This window comes from Ambystoma mexicanum, chromosome 4q, assembly GCF_040938575.1.
Source record: "Ambystoma mexicanum isolate Mex_15411 chromosome 4q, UKY_AmexF1_1, whole genome shotgun sequence".
Taxonomy (NCBI): domain Eukaryota; kingdom Metazoa; phylum Chordata; class Amphibia; order Caudata; family Ambystomatidae; genus Ambystoma; species Ambystoma mexicanum.
Genome location: NC_090928.1, coordinates 1,258,738,347 through 1,258,763,400, shown reverse-complemented (window position 1 = coordinate 1,258,763,400; position 25,054 = coordinate 1,258,738,347). Strand labels below are relative to the sequence as shown.

At 49.3% G+C, this 25,054-nt stretch overlaps 1 protein-coding gene across 1 annotated transcript in view; it reads right to left on the bottom strand.

Annotated features, from left to right (window-relative positions):
- Positions 1 to 25,054, bottom strand: part of AARS2 (alanyl-tRNA synthetase 2, mitochondrial) — a 413,869-nt gene that overhangs the window by 241,482 nt on the left and 147,333 nt on the right. The window contains exon 11 of the mRNA XM_069608864.1: positions 21,057 to 21,204. Within this exon, the coding sequence (XP_069464965.1) occupies positions 21,057 to 21,204 (148 nt within the window). The remainder of the gene's footprint in view (positions 1 to 21,056; positions 21,205 to 25,054) is intronic.

Here is a 25,054-nt window from a genome sequence, read left to right as displayed (position 1 = left end):
AAGCATTAGCCCTGGGTGAACGTATATGGGCAAACACCCAAACACTCGAATCAGCACTCCAGCAACAAAGGACAGATAGAACGATTTAGTTCAGTATTGCCACGAGTTCCACAGTACCTGATAAGCGATGAAGATGGTGAAGCTAGACACAATCATGATGCAACAGCTGCAGACCTGGTCGCCTGTTCCATGGTTGTGGTGATTGTAAAGACTGGTAGGGGGTGTCTGTACTTCCGCTCTCTATATGGTAGAGGAGAGGCACAGAGGACCCCAGCCAAGATTCTCTATTATGGTAGCAATGGACGAGCAATCAAGGCCTAGCTTCTCAGGAGGTGATGCGGGCTGGTTCTTAAGTACAGTGTAGTCCCCGAACCCCCACAAAGGAATGTCCACACACTGTATTACTGAAAACACAGTCTTTATATAATTAATATTCAAAGGTATGTACACGATCAAAATAACGCACTTTGTACTTGGAAGTCAATAATGATAAATATATACACGTCTAGAGTGGTACCACTAATGTTATCAAATCTCATTAAAGTGCATCAACTGTACGGTTAAAATGTCACACAGATCAATAACGAGTAAACCAGCAATAGAGATAGGCAGGAACATAAGATGGTTGAAACAATAGGCAGAATGCTGACCCCTACCACTAGGCACAGTTCTGTGTGGAGATCCCCCCACCTGGGCAACCTGTAAATAAAGATATATAGCACAAGCCCAGTCCACATATTGTCCGATAGTCTTACTTCTTCCTATTAAGGGTTTACCCCCCCCAATATACCTGGTGGAGTAGAGTTCTCCGACGATGAACCGACCGATCCTTCTTGAGTGCCTCCCTTTCAGGCGGGAGCCACGGATCGTCGAGAGGTGTTGGGGAACTTGGCGTTCGGTGTCGAGGAATCGACGGCCCTTCTTGAGTGCCCTCCCTTTAAGGTGGGAGTCACGGGTCGTCAAACGTCCGACGGTGAACAGGGTGAACTACAGCAAGGAAGTGGCAGCTTCGTTCCTAGCGGTGCTCGTCGACGACAGAGCGTTGGCGTCCTGCAAGGAGGAGGCGTGCGGGGCACCTCGGTGACGATAGTTCTGGACCGCAAAGGGATGATGAAGAACTGTGGCCCAGCAAGGGCGTCGAGTCGTCGGCGTCTCTGCGGTCTGTAGGTGGCGGGAAACCCACCGGTGGATGCTCCTCGCGTGTCGACGGTCGGGCCTTCTCCAGCGGGAGACAAGCGGATGCCGATGCAGACGAGAGCGTCCGATGATCAGTTGAAGTTCTTAGGCAAACGGGAGCACGGCTGCTCCGGTCGGCGACGGCGGTCGTCGACAGTGGCGGACAACAGTCCGGGTGCTTCTCCTTGGAGTTCCGCGGCAGTCTCCGTATCGGGTCGGCAGCCTGTCGAAGGTCAGTCTATCCGGGAGCGTTGGCAAAGATCAACTGTGCACGATGGTCCCTCGTAGCTCGGGAAGAGGGCGCCTTACCAGGTCCTCTCTGGGTCAGTCCTTGGAGGCACAGCAGCTTTCAGATTGTGAAGGAGAGCAGCAGCAATTCTTCTTGTCCAGCTTGGCTTCAAGGTCAAGCGTCATTTAATCCAGTTACTCGTCGTAGTGGACTTCAGCTTCTGAACACGATTCCTAGCAGTGAGAGGTCCCCAGATATACTGTTGATCTCCCATTCATTCCGCTGGGTCACACTCAAGCATCCAATCACGACTACGGGCATTCATGCAGGCAGGCAGCCAATCAGGTACACAAGGTATTCAGGCCATTCACTTCTCTCCAGACACTCACAACAAGTTATGTGTATTGGGACAAGTACCGAGCCATTCAACACTCCAAGCTGCATTCATACCGGTTTCGGGCAGGGTTGTCTCAGTCATTGTGTCAACCACCAGATACTAGACACCCACAACACAGAATGCATATTCGTCACACACTCTATTCACCCAGGTCCCACCCACAGGAGGTACCCACAACATACATAACCGGGAAGGCTCCAGCTAGTCTGACTGGGCCTTCACAACAACACCATATATGGCACTTCCATCCAACAGCCAGTCAGGGGGAAGGGACAGAGTCAGGGCTTCCCAGGACTTTGGGAAAACAAGGTAATGGGTAATAGAAAGCAAGAGGCCACCGGGGCCATCTTGTTTTCCATCAGGAATCAACTGATCCCAATGGCAGGGCCAGGGTATCCCAAAATGGAGGATACTCCGCGCACCTGTCAAATTCAGCATGGAGCTGCCACCAGCCCATACCCTGCTCTGTGGGCCACCCACAGGTGCCCAAAAACATACACTAGGGGCACAGGGTTGTACCCCAACCCATGGGTGCCATAAGGGTATCCCACGGGTCCGTTCACCAAACCAAAAGAAAGAGAGCTGCACCGCCAGGAGTCCCACATGAACTCCTGCGCGGAAAACACGACAGAACACACGATGAAAAGCAGTAAAGGACAAGGATACAGAGGCCCTGTCCCTCCGATGCATTTCCAGCATCACAATGATGAAAGGAGAGACTCTGAAACGGATGCTGCAGCAGCAGTCACGAGAGGGGCCCCAGCAAAGGATTCTTCGTGCTCCAATGCGGATGTGTGGTTTTGGCCCCTTTTCACAGACACCAATGAAGAACTGTTACCGCCGGTCGATTCACTTCACTTTCTCGGTCCTGCACTCTGGTGAGGGTACTTTGAGGAGTAGAATCTTGCCTCTGGAAAGCTGGAAAGAACCCACCAAGGTTCTGGGAGGATTCGATCTTCAGCAGATGATGCACTGCAAGATGGTGGAAGGTCCCAGGGTATTGGCGGTTTGCAGCCAAGGAAGGTCACAGGTCATCGTGGGATGGCTCAAATTGCAGATCGTCTTAGGACTGGTGATGCCCACCAGTTCAAGGGAGAAACTTGTTCTCTTCTGTGCTTCCCTGTCGATTTGATAACGGAGTCAGGAGAGCAGTGGTCACTTCAGCAGGCTTCTCTGGTTGCTGGAAGGGGCTGCAGGCATCTCTGGTCGTCTTCGTTTTCGGATCTTCAATTCCAGTGGCCGACTCTGCAGCAGCCTTAGGATCCTCGCCTTTTATCTAGGAACCTAGCCAATCAGCCACATTCAAACCTTGGGGGGTGGCTGTCCTTTTAGACGCCGAGTTGGAACTAGATCCAGGCAGGCATGCCAGAAGACAAAGGCCAGCAGAGTTTTGGATCCTCCAATGCTTCCTGTCCTCACAGACATTGTGGCGCTTTGGTGGGCTTCTCAAATTATTCCAGCCGAAGACAAAAGTCAAACTAGGACCTCCCCCACCCTGCACGGCAGAAGAAGGACCAAGAAAGGACAGGCAACCAAGAAATGCCAAAAAAAGAAAACGGACAACATTTTGGGTCAATAGTGACCCTTCTATGCATTACCACAGCTGTGAGCACAACCTGCAAGTAAGAATTACACATAAGTCAGTAGAACAGCTCCACTGCCACCGGCCATTAAGGTATGCTTGTTAAAATGTTACAGGAGCAGTGAGAAAGAGGATACAGTGTAACCCCTCGGCACTCCACATAAGGTGGTATAGGCTGATCTCACAATATAAAATGTAGAACGGATAAAAAGTATCCCCCTACCCTTGGGAACATGTGTTCTTACAAGGAGAACACAATAAAATAAAAAAAGAAGCCAAGGGGCTCCCCAGCAACACTGCACAGAAAGTGCGGCGTGCTGCAAAAGTAAATTACAGATGCCTTACAAAAGATGGAGGGAAGCATGACCCCATAATATAAAGTACACAAATAATGAACAAAGGTTCCCATAGTCAGAGCAAAAGAATGAGTGAGTGGTGTAGGGGTGCAGAAGTACGAGTCTTGACACAATGGTGGTAAATTGGTTGGCATAGACTTTTATTGATAACAGCAAAGGTAAAGTAAAGCCTATCTTGCCCTATTACTATGAGGAGTTGCCCTGCCTCAACAGTCAGTGCTTAAATGTTCAAATCATCTGAAAGGGAACCCAGTTCCCCAATCTCCTTTGGGGGGAGGAGGGCTCTTCCTTGGTATGATGGTTTGATATGATGATTTATTTATATAGCGCCTATACACAATGTGTTTCAAAGTGCTTCATGACAAGGGAGGGAGCAAGGCAGAATACAAAACATTCTTACAGGTCATGAACAAAAGAATGTGAAACAACTATCATACTGAGCCTGGTGACATTTCAGATGGAGCAAGTGCTAAGTCACAGAAAGGAGGGGAAAGAAAACAGACAGGCAACTACCACACTAGGCCTGACAACATTTCTGGTGGAACCGGAGAATTACACGAGGTGAGGGAGAGGGGAGAAGAAAGGAGGGGGAGGAGAAAGGAGGGAGAGGAGCAAAACAAATAACTATCATACTAGGCCTGACAACATTTCAGATAGGGCTGGAGGGGGAGGGGGCAACAAGTTAGGAGGGGGGAGGAGACAAAATGATTGTTACTATCATACTAGGTCCAGGGACCATTCAGATAGAGTAAGCACATAGAAAAAAGTAAGAGAGGGGGGAGGAGAGAGAGGGAAGGGGAAGGGAGAGGAGAAGAGAGAACAAAGAATAAAACAGTGAAAGGATCAGAGAAGCAGAGAGGAAAGCTAATACAGTTGCAGGGGTTAGTGAAACACACAAAGTTGCATGGGAACACACAAGTAGCCAACGGATTCACAGTGGTGACAGTGGGTACAGAATGATTCAGGGCCAACCTGGGCGTAATCCAGGGAGGGCCGGCATGAAGGTAGAGAAGGGTGAGGCAAACAAAGTCAAAGTGTTCATAAGAAACAAGTTACTTACCCGTAACTGTTGTTCTCCAGCATGGGTCTGGCATGGATTCACATGCTCATGAATATTCTCCGTCGTCAGGCTGGGAATCCTCGGTAAAGTAAACATCAGTTTCAGTTTCGTTTCTGAACTGTCTTTCTCCTAATAACCAATCACTGGTCTCTGGGTCATACTGCCCCCAGACAATGACTGCCCCCTACCTAAGCCCCTCCTCTGGCAGCCATCTTCAGATTTGGTAGCACATAAAGTGGCAGTAGGACCAAGAGAAGAGCCGCAGAGGGGTAGGAGGGAGGGTTCACATGTGAATCCATGCCAGACTCATGCTGGAGAACAACAGTTACAGGAAAGTAACTTGTTCCTTCTCCAGCATGGGGTCTGGCATGGATTCACATGCTCATGAATACAAGAATACATAGCAATACACACATGCACAACCACAGGAGGTGGCAAGGCTCAACATTAAGTATTTCATCAACTCAACATTAAGCATCTCTTACCTCCTCACCAGGCCCACCTTCAGGCGAACAGGTTGCGCAGCACTGCTTGGCCGACTCTGGACTCCTCCCTGGAATCCCAGTCGACGCAGTAGAATCTCGTAAAGGTGCACGTCGTCCTCCACGTAGCAGCCCTGCATATGTCCAGCAGGGGCACACCAGACAGGAACGCCGTGGTAGCAGCGATCGCTCTGGAAGAATGGGTTCTCGGACGGCCGGGCAAGGGTCGGTTTGCCAACTGGTGACAGTGCATAATGCAGCCGGAGAGCCATCTGGAAATGGAAGCCTTCGAGAGGGCCTTCCCTTGATTCACAGGTCCAAAGTTCACAAACAGCTGTGATGTCTTCCGCAGGCTCTTCGTGCGGTCCACGTAGAACTTCAGCGCTCTAGCCACATCTAGCGAGTGCAAAGTCCTCTCGGCCGGCGACAAAGGCGACGGGAAGAAAACAGGTAACACCAAGGGCTCGTAGAGATGGAAGTCAGACGGCACCTTGGGCATGAAGGAGGGGTGCATCCTCAGCACCACCCTCGTCTCGTGGAATGTCAGGTATGGAGGTTTACAGGAAAGGGAATGGATCTCTCCCACTCGTCGTGCGGAGGAGATGGCCACAAGAAACGCTGTCTTCCACGACAGGAACTTCAACGGTGCCGAATGCAGCGGCTCGAATGGCGGCCCCATGAGCCTGGTCAGCACCACGTTGAGTTCCCACACCGGGGCGGGCCTTCACCGGCGGGAACGATCGGGACAGTCCTTTCATTCCAGGCGATGGGACCACAGAGACGATCGCCCCGGAGTTCTGGTGTAGCAGGAGATAGCGCCAGATGGATCTTGATGGAGGCATGAGCCAGCCCCACCTTGGCCAGTGACAGCAAGTACGGCAGCACTTGGGGGGCCGTAATCCGCAGAGGGTTAATCTTCTGTGCGCAGACAGAGAACCTCTTCCATTTGTCTCCATAGCACTTGAGAGTCGCAGACGCCCTGGCCTTTGCAAGCACCTCCTTGCAGTCCGCCGGGATATCGTACCCTCCGAACTCTAGTGCTGCAGGAGCCAGGCCTGCAGGTTCAGCGATCCTGGTTCGTAATGGAGGATGGTGCCTCCTTCTCTGGCGAGAAGATCCGCGTCTGTCGGCAGTTTTTTCCTGGGGGGACGATGACATGTCCAGAAGGTCCGGGAACCAAATCTGCCTCGGCCACGCCGGTGCGACGAGGATCATCCTGCACCAGGACCGTCTGAGTTGACTGATGAGTCGCAGTAGCAATGGCATCGGAGGGAACGCATACAGGAACAGGCCGTCCCAGGGGAATGAGAAGGCATCGCTCATGCTCCCCAGCTGGGGAAACCTGCTGGCGAACCTCCGGCACTGGGCGTTCGTCACCGTCGCGAATAGGTCTCTCTGGGGATTGCCCCATCATCGGAATAGGAGATCCACTTGATCCTGCCGCAGCTCCCACTCGTGGCACGAGCGCAGCTCCCTGCTGAGTGAGTCGGCGATGGTGTTTATTCCTGCCAGATGGAAGGGCACCAGAAACATCCCTTGGGCGATGGCCCAGTACCACAGATCTTGCGCTTCCTTAGATAGGGCTGGGGATCTGGTGCCCCCCTGCTTCGGGATGTAGAACATCATGGTGGTGTTGTCGGTGAAGACCCTTACCACCTTGCTCTTGGAAGGAACGACCTGAGGGCCCAGAACACGGCTCGGAGCTCCAGGACATTGATGTTTAGTGACCTCTCCTCCGGGAGCCAAAGGCCTCTTACGTTGAGATCTCCAGTGTGCGCTTCCCATCTCTCCAGGGAGATGTCTGTCGTCACTGTCTCCTGATGTGCTGGGGTCTGGAAGTCCATGCCCGCCGCAAGATGCGCGCGGGTGCCCCACCACCGGATCACTTGGCGGAAAGTCTTGTTGAGTGAGATCCTGTCTTCGAAACTGCCCGCAGCTTGCATCCAACTGGCGTCGAGGAACTCTTGCAGTTGTCGCATCCACAGAATGCACAGACGCACGAGGTAGATGCACGAGGACATGATGCCGAGTAGGGACTTGATGGATCTCACCCTGGCTGCGTCCATGGTCAACAGCCGTTATACCTTGCCCAGGATGGCCTTCGTCCTTTCCTCCGACGGTGAAGCCAATCGCGCCACTGTCTCAAGTCTGGCTCCCAGGAACAGGGCGACTTGCGAGGGTACCAAGTGGGATTTCACGAAGTTGATCAAGAATCCCAGATCCATGAGCAGTTGGACGGTCTTCGCTGTGTGATCGACGGCGAGTTCCCTTGACTTTGCTCGGATGAGCCAGTCGTCCAGGTAGGGGTAGACCTGGATCCCCTGCAGGCGCAGCCGCACTGCCACCTGTGCCAGGCACTTGGTGAACACCCTGGGCGCCGACTTCAATCCGAAGGGGAGGGCCTTGAACTGATAGTGCCGCCCCTGGACCACGAATTGTAGAAATTTGCGATGTCCCTTTAGAATGGGGATGTGGAAGTAGGAATCCTCCAAGTCCAGCGACGATAGGAAATCGCCTTCCTCCAGCTGTCCCAGCACGTGCTGGAGGGTGACCATCCAGAATTTCTGAGACTTGATATACTTGTTCAGATGATGAAGGTCCAGGATGGGATGCCAACCGCCGGTCTTCTTCTGGACGAGGAAGTACCGCGAGTACACTCCGGAGCCCCAGAGCCTTTTTGGGACGAGTTCTATGGCTCCCTTTCTTAGCATCGCTCGTACCTCCAGAAGTAGTTGTGGGACCTAGTTTTCCTTCCTGGCCACGGGTGGTATGCGGGGGCACCTTCTTTGAAATACCAGGGTGTGCCCACGGGCCAGGGCATCCAGCACCCAACGGTCAGTGGAGACGGACTCCCACACGCTGACGAATTTCGCCAGCTGGCCTCCCACTGGGGTGCTCGGGTGGGGACCCGACGCCACGGCCGGTTCAGTTGTGTTTCGTTGCGGCCTTGCCGCCTTGGCGACGATGACGCAATCCTTCTTTCTTGCCGCGTCCTCTGTAGGCCTCCTGCGATGAGGAGCGGGCCGCTTGGCGGTACGACGAGGAACCGCCGCCGAATCCTTTGGAGGCACCTTGCTTGCCTCCAGAGTTCCGAAAGGACGGCCGTCGTTGTTGAAGAACACCCAGCCGTCTCGGTGTCCGCCTTGATGGCCTGCAGTGACTTGTCCACTGTCTTGCCGAACAGGTGGTTTCCGTCGAAGGGCATGTCCAGAACCCTGGTCTGCACGTCAAGTCGGTGGCCTTAAGCCAACCGCACTGGCAGAGGCAAACGCTGTTGCCCATCTGACGAAAGCCGGTGTCGGCGATGTCCGTGGCCACTGTAATGGCATCGTCCAAAGCCACCTCGCCTTCCTGTAGGATTTCTATGGCCTCAGCCCTCTTGTCGTCCGGGTGGAAGTCCAGCAGGGGAGCGATCTTGAACCACAGCTCCCTGTCGTAGCGTGCCACGATCGTGAGGGCGTTGGCCGCTTTAATAGTCGTCACCGCCGACGAGATGACCCATCGTCCCATGGCGTCCAGCTTCTTCCCCTCGCCGCCCGGTGGGGATGTTGAAGTTGAAGCCGTCGCCCCCGCAGCTTTCTTCTTGGCCGCCGCAGAGACCACTGAATCCGGGGACGGCTGTGCCCTGAGGCACATAGGGGCAGAGTCTAGGACTCAGTACTTCTTCTCATACCGGTCTCTCTTGGCAGGGGCTGTGGACGGGTTCTTCAGGAGCACCAGCCCCTCGTCCCAGATGTCGTCCAGTAACGGGACTGCGAGAACAGTCTTCCTCTTGGCCTCCTGTCGTTGATAGAGGAAGCCCTCCTTCTTCTGTTCTTTGGGGCAGAGCTGGAAGAGCTCAGATGCCCTGGCGATCATGGCGTGGAAGGAGCCAATTTCGTTGCGGGGAGGTGCCCAAGCGGGTGGTGATGGGAGGTTCATTCCATCATCACCACCGTCGGCGTCCGTCCCCGTCATTGCTGTCTCCGTTCCCGTTTCATCCCTCGGTGGAGGGTGGTAGAGAGAATTCTCATACTTTGGCTAATTTCCCTTACCTATAGAGTCCACCAGCAGCTTTGGTGGATTTGAAGGGTTGGTTTCTTTTTACCTGCTAAGAGTGAGACTCTTTTTCCCACTCTTAGGCATTTTTTCTATGTGTGTTCTAGGCTATTTTTGTGTTTAATACCTATGGGATTTTCTCTCCCCCTTAGGAACCATCTTTATTCACATGTGTTACACAGCACCCTCAGTGCAGTGACACAGGGGTGTCGTAGCGACCCCCAAACATAGACTCCATACCCTGGGACTGACTACTGTCTCCCAGGGCATGTAAAGTCCCCATTGACTTTACTAGTCAAATCTTATGAACTTAACCAGTACAACCCATCTTACTATGGAGGTACTGGAAGTGGTTAATAGTTTTTCCTCTATGTTCATTTTCGAGGGGGTACCTTAAAGTCTCTCTCTCTAAAGTTTCTGCTTGGTGGCAGTGGTTACTACCATACATAGTCGACTGCGAATTTTCCCATTGTTCGAGGCTACCACTTTTTCTGATAGCCTCTAACATACCGCAGGTGCATTTTAAAATGAACTTTGCTCCGGTAGGTTTTATTTGCCAGAACTTTAATATAACTTCTTTCTTGTGTCTTTCTCTACGATCCTAACCCGGGTCGGGGATCCTTTGTTTGTCTGTTTGGCGGGCTTCTGCCCAGAAGCCCTCCTTCCGGCGCCACTGAGCCTGGGGTGGGTCCATTGTGTGGGAGGGGGAGTAGGACCCCTGGACAGAGTTGCCGCAGCAACTCAGGTCGCACTCTATCCTGATAGGCTGTCTCCCGCCAAGAAGACCACTCCACTGTGTGAGTGACAACTAGGCTGTATGAATAAAAGCAGGGTCCTGAGGACTGGAAGAGCAAGACGTTGCCACTGGAGCTACGAAACCGAAGAGGAGAGAAGCCAAAGACACTTGCGACGACTACCACCACCGGTGAAGCCCTGCTGCAGCGTCTCACCACTTTTCTCCACACGACGAGAGGAGATCTTCATCTGAAAGAGCCTTCTTCCCTTGAGCTGGTGGGGCCAACCAGCTTGCCAATCACCTTCCTGCTGTGGTCGAATCGCCAGTGCCCTGCACTTGGAGACGGGATAGCCAAGCAGCTATCGACCTGGACCGCGATTCAAAGGAGCGTACCTTTTAAACTTCGTTTGGCAGCACCGCTGGGTAGTGCAGTCCCCCGAACCTTCCTCCATGACGAGAGCCTCTCTTCCTCTGCTGGGTCACCCGAACTGCAGGAACTACCAGGAACAGCCGCCACCGCAGGAGCCACTTCTCCACTTTTAAGGTACATTGTTCCGCCAGACCGCCCTTTCTTCGCGGTAGTGCTAAAGGTGTTTTAAATCCTTGCCTAACTGTTGGGTTGGCCGCCCCGCTCTCTTAACATTGTCTTTCGCTTTCTGCATCCACCTTTTCAACATCGTTAACCAAAGACTTGACTGCAGCTACAAGAACATTTTGCTCCTGGGCCCTTGCCCTGTACCACTAACTCTGGCACAGGCCTACTGACTCTGGTCACATTTGTTAGACCTGCTTTCTCGAGATTGATTCTCCATTCGAACTGTGTGGTGCACCCCTTTCTTATAACTCCCCTTTCCTTCCCACTGCATAATCATTGTGAAATGCCATTTTGCTCAGTTTTCATTTGAAGTATTGCCTATACTGATGTACTGTCTTGCTGAACTGGTTCACAACTGATGGGAAGTGTTGCTAGGGTGTATAAGAACCTATTTCTAGATAACTTGTGTTTTCCCTCCCATGTGAGAAATTGCTAGAGCATCCCTTGTGTGTAGTTGTCACTGTGCCGTTTTGCTCAGTTTTCACTCTGGTTCACTTGGTCTACAATTTATATAGGGAGTGTGTATATTTTTCCATTGACCTAATTTAACTTGCTTGATACTTGTGATACATGTGTTTGCTTAGAAGTGTATAAAATAAATATATATCTACTTTTTAACCACAAAGCTTTGGTCAGTGTTTCCATGTACCACAGTACAGTAGGCCTATTGTGTAAACCCTGAATACTGCTCATCTCCCTCTTGAGATAAGTCTGACTGCTTAGCCACAGTTACCAACTAAATCTTTGTGGTACAGACTGATACCAAAGGGGATTTATTGCTCTCACCTGTAGACCTAATCTGATGTAGTGCTCCGTAAGGGGAACTGCACTGAATTCTGCCTAACAGAGGGGAAGGAAGTGAAGGCTGATAAGGCTGTGAAGGCTGGAAAGGAGGAGGGGGATGGGTTCGCCTCCGCTTGCTGGGTGGGCTTCCCGACGGTCCAGGCTCCGCTGGATCACCCGCTGGGGGTAAGGGCAACCTTGTCCTCATCTCCGTACACAATGCCTGAATAGCCATCAAGATCGCTCCTGAGTTGTCTTGTGGCATAGGCACCGGTTGCAAAGGGAGCAACGGTTGGGGGGTAGGCTCCGTCTCCTCCACGGTCCGCGGCTCCTCGTCAGCACCACCGTTGCTTTCTTCGTCCGCCTCGTCGGGATCCCTCCCGAAGGAATGGACCTCCTCGAACGTCTTGTCCAGGATCTTTGCGGCGCCAGCCAGCTCATCATCTTCAGAGGTGGTATCTGTGTCCGTAATGTCTACCGTGCCCCCCCTGTTTCTCCGCCCGGGGTTTCACGAGGGTCTTATCGATATGCTGAAAAGAGGATTCCCTCCGTGGTGGCAGGGAAACTCTAGGCCCGGAGGTCGTCTCCACTAGGCTAGCCTCCACAGGCTTTGCCAGGGCCGCCACGACTCCCCCAATCGAGGCCTTAGCTGGGTGAATCAGGGCCTTCGCGACTTTGGCCGTGTCACCTTGGGGGGAGGGTCGCTGCCTCACTCCCGCTCGGCTGCCGCCGTCGGGTTCGACTGGGACTTCTCCCGAAGTTTACCCGGGTTCTCCGACTTCCTTTTCCCCGAGCCAGAGTGTTGGCTTGTGGTTGATGGTGTCGGTGACATCGCGCCCTGTCTGGCAGCCAAAGAACCCGACTCATCAGCGCTCCCGGTTCCCACCGACTCGCGGTGCTTTGCCTTCTGTTGGGCCCCCGTTGCCAGAGCGCCCTCAAAGGTTTTAGAAGACCGCTTGGACGTCTTCTTCTCACCTGCTGCTGGGCTCTTCCCCTCCAGCCAGTTGGTGAGTCGAGTACGACGATCCCTCATTGTCCGTTCGGACATATTCTTACAAAACGCACAGTCCTTTTCCACGTGAGATTTGTCGTCGTGAAGGCAGTAGAGGCACCGAGAGTGCTCATCTTGATTGAAGACATTTTGTAATCCGCATCCAGGGCAGCTCCTGAAAAGCTTGGATCCGGGTGTCGTGTTTCCTTTGTCCTGGGCCATGTCCACGCGGGGTAGGCCTCAAAGATCTTCCGGATTCCTCCAAGAAGTGAAACTCGATGAAAACTCGCCCTTGAGGGACGTAGGAAAATCCGAAACGGGTCCCCGTTTATCGGAAGTAGAAACGGTAGAGCTTGAGGCTCGAATGACCGAAAAAATGAGAGTAAACTCTTTGAAAAATCACAAAACGCAGTAAAAGCTCGAGAGCTATAGCACGAGGACTCCCAACACTTGAACGTGCGGTAAAAATCTGAAGATGGCTGCCAGAGGAGGGGCTTAGGTAGAGGGCAGTCATTGGCTGGGGGCACTATGACCCAGAGACCAGTGACTGGTTATTAGGAGAAAGACAGTTCAGAAACAAAACTGAAACTGATTTTTTCTTTACCGAGTATTCCCAGCCTGACGACGGGGAATATTCATGAGCATGTGAATCCATGCCAGACCCCATGCTGGAGAAAGTAAAATCCAGGCATCGGCTACAGGAAAAAAAAAGAAAAAACTTGCTTCAACTTATAAACCAAACACAATTCTGCAACTCTTCTGGAGGGAACCTCATCCTCCATCTGAGTTTTTGACTCATAAACAAACACAGTCCCCCAATCTCCTGGGGGTGGAGGAAAAATAAAACACAGTTCGTAAAATATAAATCGCAGCTCCCTAAACTCCGGGAGAGAGCCTCTGATTCAAACATAACACAGTTCACCCAATCTCCTGGAGGTAACTTCTTCCACTGTCTGCGAAATACAATGTAGTTTTCCAGTCTTTTATCAGGCCCGATCATAGACATTCCCAAAGGACTCTATGCTGTAATCACCAATAGCAAATCAAGTCTGGTTCACTTTTATCCTTTTATACTTTTTCTGGGGTTCCCCCAACACCTTCTGGGCTCCAGCCCATTGGTAATATGGATCTTTGCACTGATGTGAGTCTGACCTTTATATACTTTACTGATGGGCCTTGCCCATTTCCAAATGGGTCCCAGGCTCTGTTGTACACTGGCGGGGCTTCCATGTTTTAATAGTAGTCCCAAACCATGTTCCTCTGCTTTGGCAGGATCCCTGTCCCTGCTTTACCTATTGTCCACTTGGACAGACCTGGTGTACTCTCCTGCCAGGTACTGTCCCACATATGCTTCTTCCCAAAGTTTGTATCAACTTTTATTATTCCGTTGTTCTTTCCCTCTTTTACTGTTTGGGAAGTGCTTATGGGATTTACAAGGTTCGCATAAAATTGTACAATTTCTCTGTCATCCCCTTTTGCTCTTCGGGATGTATTTACGTGCTTTACAAAGTTTTTATCAATTTGTATGATTCTACTATCCCCTTTTGCTCTATGCGATGCTTTTACAAGGCTTTTCAATTCATTCAGCTCCCTCAGTAACCCAATCACCGGTTCAACCCTCTCCCTACATTTGGGACATCTCAGGGGGTCTCCGGATTCTTCTGGAGGTAGAGCAGAGCTTCCATGTTGCTGCCATGCTCTATGCTTGTCGCGGCTCTGCAGCTCCAAACTCTCCCATGTGTCTCGGGTTGGTCGCGTACCCATTCTCAGTCTGCTCTTGCTTGGACCTTTTAGAAAATCATGTCTCACTGTGTCACGGTTTCTAGCCTTTGGGTCCCCGGCCATGAAATTAGCATCTAGTTCCCTGCTCCTCCAGGGCTGGCTTGGCCGTCTATTCTGTCCTTCTCCCTTTTTAGGATGAAGGCTGGCTCTTGAAAACTGCACTGCATGTGTTGGTTCCACAGTGGGCCTCTACCTCTTTGTTCTGTCTTCTTCATCTCAGTGGTATTTTCTGTTAAGCTTCCTCATCCCAGTACTGCTAATGATACCCTCTATTCTGCTTAACACATAGCAGTATGGGGAACTGGGTGAGGTGGGTGACTGTGGTTTAAGTAAAGTAGGGGCAACAAAGGTTTAAGTGAATACCGCTTTCCACCAGGGCCATCCTCACCAGTCCCACAAAGGGTCTCCCTCTCCATATGATCCACCCGCTAAGTACCACCTCCAGGGGGATTATCGGGTAGCGGCCACACCTCCCTGACCTCATGTAAAGGTGCCTCCCTCATGAAAGTAGTGACAATACCCGGTGATTTGTCACACCTGAAAAAAAGCTCCCACTCACTCAGGAGAACAGACAAGAACATCCAGGAGTCCAGCAAAAATTGCTGGGGGTCTCACAGGTGGAGGGGATTTGGCATAAAAATGAAAAGTCTCCTGAACAGTGAGGCCAGCAAGAAGCATGCAGCCAGTAGAGTGGCACAAAGACTTCAGGCACAGCCCAGGGAACACAATAACAAAGACAAACTCCATACATTGGGCTAGTGTCTTGCTTTTGAATAGCCTATGGAGTGGTATCCCACCACAACAGCTAGAGAGATGGCCATTGCCCCCTGGAAGGGTAAGGTCAGTAACAGAAGACCCCTGCTCCTCGAAAGAACCGGACAAAGACCTCAGGTGAAGCCAGGGGTTATCACAGATGTGCATGAGATGAAGAGCAGGCATTGCGGTAGTTTATGGTCAGAGAAAGCACAATAAGGGCTTTATGTGCAATCACAGTTTGTGGTTCGGACAAAGAGCAGCAGGGCACGCCTCTGGATGGTACCAGCGCCACACTACACTGGTAAATCGGCAAAGAAAGTGTCCAGCAGCAGCGACTGCCAGGCCGAGACTCTGGATTTTGGGAAAAGCCTCTTTTAGTGGTGAAGCAGCACAGGTGAATTGTAGAGGTCAACGGAGCACAAAAACCCCTTCAAAAGGAACAAACCTAACTTTCCCTTTTGGATCAAGGGGAAGGAGCACCATACACAGGTCCCTTGTGATCACGGGACAAGCAAAGTTGCATGGCATTTTCAGAGCCCAAGAGGAGCGTCTGCACAGCTTCTGTAGATGTCCTCTAGCAAGTCCTCCATTATGTAGCTTTGGGGCCAAATCCTGGCAGTTCACCAAGTAATGGTGCAGGTTATGTGGCTAAACCGGGGGCAAAGTCTGGCCTTAAACTTCCAATCGCAAACATATGCACCATTAAAATTATCAGCGGCCAGCCAATCAGCGCTGAGCATCAGGAATTCTCCTCGTCAAACACTGGGCTTGCAAGAGATTCCCAGACCACCCCATCGCCAGGCATACCCACTCAAGTACTCTTTCCATTCACACATGGGCACAAAGTACAGTTGCCACGCTACTGTATTTATAAACAATTGGAGACTCAATTTTAGTGTCTCCAGGAAGGAAAAAGGCTTCATGAGAAACAATATATGTACGACACGTTATGGGACATGGCCATAACCCAGAGCCAGGACAACTGTCTGAGCAGGATATGGTTACTTGCCCAAGGGGAGTAGGGCCACATTCGCAATAGCCACCACTGTTCGGGGTCAGAAGTGTAACCAAAGGGCCAAATGCATAAAAGAGTTCCACCCCCAGTGAGATGACAATGGAACTTCTTGGTATAAACAAATAAAATAGTCAGAGCGTCACAAAATAAAGCAAACTTTGGAGGGGACTTACAATGTGGGAAAAAGGTGACTCTCCACCTTATAGTCTACTAACTCTTTGTATCTTAAAGGGGTGGACAACTTGGAAAATTTTTCTAAGGAAAATATCTCAAATTGACCATTTGCTTAGTGCCTCCTAGAATGCTCTGCTGCGGGCTTGGTCAGGACTATAGGAGTCTTCCCAGTGAAGATGCCTGTGGGTGGATTAAAGGTCTTCTATCCTACACGAATGTTCACTGGGTAAATTACTTCCTCCTATCAGTAGGGGTTTCCCTGTAGAGGTCGTAGGGAGTTCATGTAAAACCTCCTATTCTATAGGAAGGTGCATGTGTCATGCAATAAATTATACATGTGCACTGCAAATGTTTCATGAAAAGGCACAACAGCTAGACCTAGTTACTGCACATGTAGATTTCAGTACCAGTATCCCATGGGGAAATTTATGGAGGGGGTTTGAATAACGGTGGTACTTGAGTTGACCCCTTGCTCACTGTTCTTAGAGAGGCACAGCTCCACCTCACTGACGAGGCCCAACCAGGCTGAAACACATGTCTGCGGTTGCTGTTGGCACTCTCGTTCAGAAGAGAATTGAAGGCATTTCAGGGCTGGACTGCCCTTGGCAGGATAAAGACTGATATGTAATGGACATTTCTCTTCTGTCAAAGGAATAGTGAGCTAAGGAATCTGGTTGAGACTCTTCTGTCATATAGGGCAGTAGAGAGGGGCTCCCAGAACCCCCCCTTGTGTGTGCGGTACTTGGGGTGAAACAGCACCAACAGGGTCCTGTGCACAAAAGCTGATTTGTACACCCAAACGTATACCAGGCCTGCTGGCAATATGCAACAATATAGTGGTCAGTGGACTAAGGCAGTAGCTAGTGGTTGTGGATGCCTTATAGCTGAATTGCAACAGCACTGTGGGAGGAGCCAGGAATGAGACGCGGACACAGAGAGCTCATGCTTGTGCCTATAGGTTTTTATTCAAAATGAAAAGGGGTTGGAAATGCCTTGCTGTTCCTAATCTAAGAGATATTTCTCTACCTGATCCAAAGAATAAGAGTCTGTCAGATGGCAAGATGTCCAAAACACGATTCTGGCTCTCACATTCTAAAAGGAACTCTAACGGGTAATGTCTTTGGCCTTGAAAGGGCAGAAATGTTTAGGTTCAAAAGGAAAGGCCTAACTCCAACATAAAAGTTCCCAATGGATAAACTTCACGATTCCAGGGGATTGCTCCCTTCTCCAAGGTTTCTCAAGACACTTTAAACTCGTAAGGGTATGAGTCTTCCTTGGATTTCTCTGATCAAGAAATAAATAAACTTGACTGTTAGTTCCAACTTCGTAGGATACCTGGTGTACTCCCCTACCAGGTTTCTTCACCACTTTACTATAACTCTTTACTCACAGGTCTGGCTTTGCCTGGTATATTCTCCTACCAGGACTTCTCATGTGATTCACTTTGCACACTTGTCAACTTGACTTTGCCTGTTATACTCTCATACCAGGGCTTTCTCATGTGTTTCACTTGTTTACTTGACACATGTGAGAAACCAAAGGGTGTCTCACTTACTAGTCCCTGTGTATCTCTCTCTCAGGTGGCCAGGGCACGGCCATCGCTTTTGAATCCAGACTCTGGGGCTGGACCAGTGAGAGAGGATCAACTGGGTGAGGGATCTTTGGGGAATGGGGGTGAGGCAACTGATGGTGAGACGCAGTATGCCCCCTTTTCCGTGCCATACCCCATCAACGTTTAGGATTCTCCAACGTCCCAACCCCCCCCCCCCATTGTATACAAACACTGGGCCGAGGAAGAGGGCGACTGAGAGTAAAGAGGCTAACCCTTACATATCTCATTAAACATGTCCTGCTAATGACTTTAATCACATACATCTGATACCCATTTGCTCCCACAAGGAAAAAAGGTGGAACATAGAGACACACTTTGAGCAAGGTGAGACACAAGAAGGAGCCAATCTTCCACAGCGAAGGCAAACCCAATGGAGCAGGACGACCAATCGAGGCACTATGTGGAGAAAGACAAATCTCAGACATGAAGAAGCCTAAATTGTCTTTCAAGAATGCCAGCAACCCTCCCGGGTGAACAACGTAGTTGGGGAGGCTAGGCAAAGCCTGTGGTATTAACCTTGACTAGTGAATTAAAGCCGCAAAGACAAGAAAGGAATGCTTTTGTGTCAAGGAAAGATTGAATTATCACACTGAATGAACCACACAGGTTAGTTGATTGTACAAGTCGAAGTGGTACTGCAGAGGTCTATGGTAAAAGCCTTGCACATTTGAAAGTCTTCGACATCAGTAAAGGTCCAAGCTCAGCTGAGGGAGACCATAAACGTGAAATAAGTTAGGGGAAGGGAACCCCTGAAAATGTGAATGAAGCTTGGGGTAGGGAACCTCTGCAAGTGCTGTGATTGTGAGGTCCGAGCCCAGCTGAGGGCAGTTCTACATTGAATCAGGTACTTTTTGGTTGAAGGGTCCAAGTCCGACTGAGGGAGACCTACGTGAACCTTTGTTGAACTGTGAAAGAACTTTTGGAAAACTGGATTAAGTGACTTCAACGTGGAAGCGAGAGTGTGTCATCCTGTTTACGGGGGCCACCTTACTCCATGCTGTCCAACGTGGGGAGGTGAGCTGACTCAGCCACCTTGATTCTTTATGTCATAGCACCGATTTTCCTTTGCATACACATTCCTCTTTAGACACTTGTTGTATAAGAGAATGGGCAGGCATTAGGTTTTGTCAGTATAGGCCATTTTGATTTGACAAAGACTGACTAGGACTGTGTTTTCTTTATTATTTGATGGTAGAGACTACTCCCATCATAGCTATAGAGCAAAGTAGGAGTTTTTCCAAACCCCAAGAATGTAATAAAGGTTTTGAAACTTGTAACTTTTGTGTCAGTGTCATACTTGTGATACCATGACTCCCTTACACACACACTTGAAACTTAATTTTGCCTGGTATACACTCCTGCCCAGGCTTTTCATGTGCTTCACTTTACACCCTTGCAAACTTGACTTTTCCTGGCATACTCTCCTGCCAGGGCTTTTCATGTTCTTTACTTGACATACTTGAGAACTTTACTTTACCTGGTATACTCTCCTGCCAGGGCTTTTCATCTGCTTCACTTAACACATTTGCAAACTTGTATACATCTGGCATTCATTCTCTTATTCTCACCTTTGGAAATATTGGGTGTTGCACCCTCCATAACTCCTGCTCGCCTGATGTTTACTTCTCTGTGCTCCGGTGGCGTGGATACTGCTCTCCAGTTCCCGCGATTACAGGCAAGGCTTCCCTCTTCCTCTAATTGCCTCTATGCGGCAGACCGGCTCCTGCAGTCTTCTTCCTCTGGCCTTCTACCTGAGCCGGCTGGCTCTCTGGAGCTGTGTTGCTGTTCTCTGCAACACAATAGTCTCTCGGCCTGTACAAGAGGACAAAGCTTTCCCAAGCAGCATCTCTGCTCTGCCAGCTGATTAGGATTTTTGAATGTCCCAGTGCCCATCATGCACCCATAAAACTAGAGCACATTGTGTGCTTCTCGCCTTTACTGATCCTCATTGCTCTTTTCAGCTTTCTCATAACAGTACTTTCACGTGCATGGAGATGGCAGTCCGTTTTTAGCAACTTATGTAGACATTTTGAAAGGTTTTATCAGTAGGTCTCATGGATAGTTCAAGGCAGCTATCACAACAGGCCATTAAGACATGGGGAATGGATGGTTTATCCTTAATAGGAAAAAGAGGATACCATGTCTCATCCGATGATGTCATGTCACCCCTCTGAGGGCTACCTCCCACTATGTGAGCCTCCCTCATATAACCGCCCCATGGTCAGGATCAGGTAGCTGCTGCCATCCCCTGGCCACATGGGCAAAGGCTACTGCCGAGAAAGGAGTGACGGCATCATCAGATTCATCATAACTGCATCCATGGAAATACGTAGGGTTTAGCTGGTGAACCTTAAGCAAGGCTACTAGTAATACGATGCCAGTTGAGGCAGCACCATGGTAAACCCTCACACCAGAGGTGGCGGAAGAAGCAAGGGGAAACACAAGGGATGGAGAAATGGCCTCTCACACGGCTGGGAATCAGTGTTCACTGTCTGGGCAAGGTCACTTGTCCATGGGGAGTAGGGACCACGTTTGCAAAGCCAAGGAGTCAGGCAGAGACCATGCACATGAATATTTCCACAGTACATTTCATGACAGAGGTTAGGGGACTGTTCATTACTCGATTTGCTTCCAAGAATGCACAGGTATAAAGGAAGACAGAAAATTAAAAAAAGCTCAATCCTTCTTAATTCTTAAGAGATTCATCAATTTTAAGGTTCTTTGGGTCAAATATCTACCCAACCATGATATGTCTGAGTACTATAGTACACATTTCTGCCAATAAGCAATCTTTAACACAGAGCACAGGAGTTGGAAACTAAAGTGGATTTTCCAGGCTCCAAATCCATGTGCCATTACAGTAGCATGAATGCCCCCAAACAGCACAGTGGCTCAACATCGAGGAGGAGGACGGGAATGCAAAGTAAAAAAGGAGCCACAGTCTGTAGACTGGGCATGGCTCCCCCTCCCACTCCAGACATTGGGGGACTTGAGGCTTCTTTAAGAGGGAATTCTACTCACAGCAGGCGTGGAATACCTTCAGATCTATACCTTCAGATCTCTTCCTCTTCCCCACATTTGTACACTGCATGTCCATTTTCCATACTGTCATACAACAGCTTTGATGTGCGTGACTGAGGGCAATGTGCAACACAGTATGAGGGCTCAGAATTGAGCCCCATCTGGGCTGGCACCTTTTAGACATAGTCATACAATGTTGATCTGCAAAAAAACAAATATGTCATTGTGGCACCTCTGTGCCATGCTACTCTACTGCTTTTCAGGTATTTACCATATCGCTCATCAGCACTGAGGGTGTAGGTGTACTTGGGCGAGTCATCTGTGGTCGCTATGCCTCTGCGATGCAGCTCGGCCAAGGAGTGAACATCCAACTGCATGCCGCCTTCTGCCTCGTCGGTCTGCTGGCGTTGCAATTTACGCTGCATTCAAAGAAAAGATTGATAACAGCATAACTCTGCACATTTTGTGAGTGTCTCAGGTTGTGAAAAGTGTCATAACGAGAACCTTGTATACTGCAGCCATCCAGAGCAGAGAAAGCCTTTCACACTGCCCACTACGAACACACACCAGAGGACCATTACCTGCTTATTCTATCCTTACCATCTAGGCTCAGGCTGAAAACCATAGGCGTCATTGTACAGTGTACTGCACTTCCTCTGGAATGTTTATGAATGTGCCACAAAGAAAATGTTACTTACCTGTAACAGTTGTTTTGCGGCTTGACATTGGTTGTCCATTATCCCATCATATAGAAGTTAGGTTCAGGAACTGATTTTCTTCTCAAAATTGTACACATGGTTGTCAACCATGTAGGAGACTCACATGACTTCAGAAGGCCAGAAGGTGGGACATAGGGAGACCATTTTAGACATATATGGCTGCTGTACAGTGTTTGAGCAGTATTTGAGCAGGCCATGTGATGCTTGCAACATTTCTCCGCACAAAGATCTAGGGCGCATTACGTACCAATCTAGAACCAGCGAAACTTGAAAAATGCTTGTTACAGCCAATGAAGGCTTTTCTTTTGCAGTGTAATGTGGTTGTGGAGTCACATGCCACGCACACATTTCACAGCAGTGTGTTATGTGGTGGCCGTGAGGGAGGGGACGACACGGGTGCTTGGGAAGAGAATGGGATTGGTCTCAGATCTGCTCGTCTCACAAGGAAACTCAGTCTATAATTGGTGTCCACATAATAATATTAAGTGCATGTGTATACAGAACTCCAGGTTGCTACCCGACAAATATCTTGGAACCAAATGTTTGTTAGGCAAGCAATAGTAGATTCCTTTTTAAGGATGGAATGCACTTTTTTGCTGCACAAAAAGGGTTTTTGTTTTGTATTATTACTATCCCATTTGTAATAGGACTTGTTTTTTGTCCTTTAACACATCACCATCCAAAGTGTATAGAGTAAGAATAAAGATCTGGTCTATGGCACGAGAGTAGCCTGCACTTTACATGTCCTCCTAAGGGTGATAAAAATAGAGTATCAATATAAATGTGCTTATAATAGCACATGTAACTGCAGTGCTTAGAAGCTGCAGGAATCTGCATTTACTGCTATATGAAAACATACATTATTGCTATCAAACAAGCCACAGGGATCTTCCATGTCTTAGAAGCTGAAGGCAACATGGAATTGGTTGGTTTTCCCTAACTAGTTTGGCCTTAGTAGTGCATGACTGCTCTTCCTACCTCAAGTATATGTACAAATCTCTCAGCTGCCTACTGCAGACTTGACTAGCACAATACTTCAAATGACAAATTAGGGATGTTCGAAACAGGAACTGGTCTTTAAAAATGGAGATATAGAGGCAGTAACTCTCTATGCGTCATAATTAATTAAAAATATAACTTTCCATTGGGCATTTCCACACAGGTTCAAACGGCAGTGCTGCCAGTCTAATGCAAAGCAGATTATATTAACAAGGAGTGGCTGGGAAATGATTTATGTTCCAACTTTATTTTAAAAACTCAATAAACTGATATTTATACAGTTGCAATTGTGTCTTTGTGCAAGCTCTTAGTGGCCACAAAAATACTTCAATAGATGCAATTCTTCATCAGATATATATTAGGAAGGCACCGAGGACGTAAGGGCTGCCTGCTCTCGCCTCTACTCCTTGCACTATATATTATTGCTGACACACTATGTGTCGGACACTAGCAAATGCAATTTGTGAAATAGGTTCAGATATCCGGCTAATGACCGAATGATCTTCTCTGTACTACTCAAGACAAAATGGCTGCCAAGTCTGTTACTTGTGTAAACCTCTCTCTTTCTATTACTATTCTATTATATACAAGTGAGACTCACATGTGGGTGGTAATTGTGATCAAGCCATGGGATTGTGGCGAAATGCGTCAAGCTGCCGTTGTCTGCTGGCTAATGTAATCTGGGACAATGAAGAAAGAATTTTAATCTTTCGTTTTTTCAATAAAGATTTGACATGTTAATCTTTTTTGGACTCTGGCAGTGAATGACTGGAACTATTACTCGAGTGCAACTGTGCAACTCATACAGCGGTGGAAAAGCACCAGAACAGTGTGTGGGAGAGTGTGTGTGTGTGTGTATGTGTGTGTGTTTGTGTATATTACTATTTATGCTGCATATATAACGCAAATATTAATATTAAGTGATCCACAACACATGAACTAACAAAAAAAAAGAAATTTTAAAAAAAAAAAAATAATAAAATCGGGAGTATTTTCTGTCAATACCAATATTTCCAAATCAGACGTTACAATTGCATTGTCAGCAATAGATTTAGAATTTTGTATCGCTGGACAATTATTTGGGGACACTGTGAATGTTTGTAAAACACAAATCCGGACTTCTGCTTCATCTAAAGGCAGGCCACATCCATTTCCGTCCCACGACTGCTAGTCCCCCAATAAGCACAGGCCCAGTGCCTCCTTTTGCATTGGAGAATTGAACATTGACATCATCACCTTGAGGAAAACATGGTTCTCTTAAGAATCGCGTTACTTCCATCTTGACCCGCTACCCCATCACTTCAATATCTTGGTCAACAATCGCATGAATAAAAACTAAAAAGTGGACGTAGCAGCATTGGCATGTTTGTCAAACCTCTTGTGGTGAGTCGGAGGCACTCACCACCCTTTATATGGGGAAGACTGAGTCTAGAGGGAACTCGGGTGGTCTGTCTCTAGAGGGCAGAAACTCAGAACCCCGCCACAGGTGCAGTCTAGCCCCAACTTTTAAGGTTGGGCTAGACTGCAGGCTACCAACATCTAAAGGAGCTCCATGCCCCAGCATTACTACAATAGTAACACGATAAACCACAGGGTTGAATATCAAAAAGGGAGGGATGCAGCCAACACTACCTCAACCCACATATTCCCATGTCTTGCTTGTTCATCGCAGGAAACTGAGAAATCATCCGTAGGCTTTACTGGAAGGGCAGCACCCATAGAGCCGCGCCGATTTCCCTTCTTCCTTTTCTCACAAAACCTCTTGAATCCTTGATATAACCCCTCCTATCATCATTTCCTGAATCCCCACACCTGCTTGACCTTGCGCAGTCCGGCTTTAGACCAGGCAGAGGCACTGAGAGTGTACTGGTTTCCGTTCAGGACGACATGGCCAGGCTGGTGGACTCAGGTGGGGTGGGTGCTCTGATTTGGTTAGATCTGTCAGCAGCATTTAACACTGTCCACCACCCCAGCCTGTTGTCTCGGATGGCCCAGATAGGTATATCTGGCCAGGTACTAGACTGGTTCACGTCATTCCTGGTGGATCTGGCCCAGACTCTCTCCATGCCACCCTTTCTATCTGCCCCTTGTCATCTTAGCTGTGGAGTTCCGCAGGGGTAGTCCTTGTCTCCGATTCTATTTAACATCTGTATTTGGGCACTTGTGTGTCTCATCCGCTCCTACGGCGTCAGGTGTTACTCTTACCCCGACGACACTCAGATCCTGATCCGGTTAGATCTCGATCAGGCTGAGGTGTTGTCGCGCCTGTGGGGATGCCTGTCTGCCGTGGGTGCATGGATGAACATCAATTGGCTCAAGCTGAACGGAGACAAGACAGAGGTGTTGGCAGTAGGGTGTCCCCCCTGATCCTTCACTCTGGGTTACCTCTTTTTGGCCTACCTCCCTTGGTGTCCTTCCCTCCCCTGTGAGTAAGGTGAAAAATCTGGGTGTTATTCTCTCGGCTTCCTTGTCTATGGCAAATCAAGTCGCTGCAGTCTGCCAGGCGGGACACTTTCAGCTGAAAGTTTTAAAGAGAGTCCTCCCTCTGATT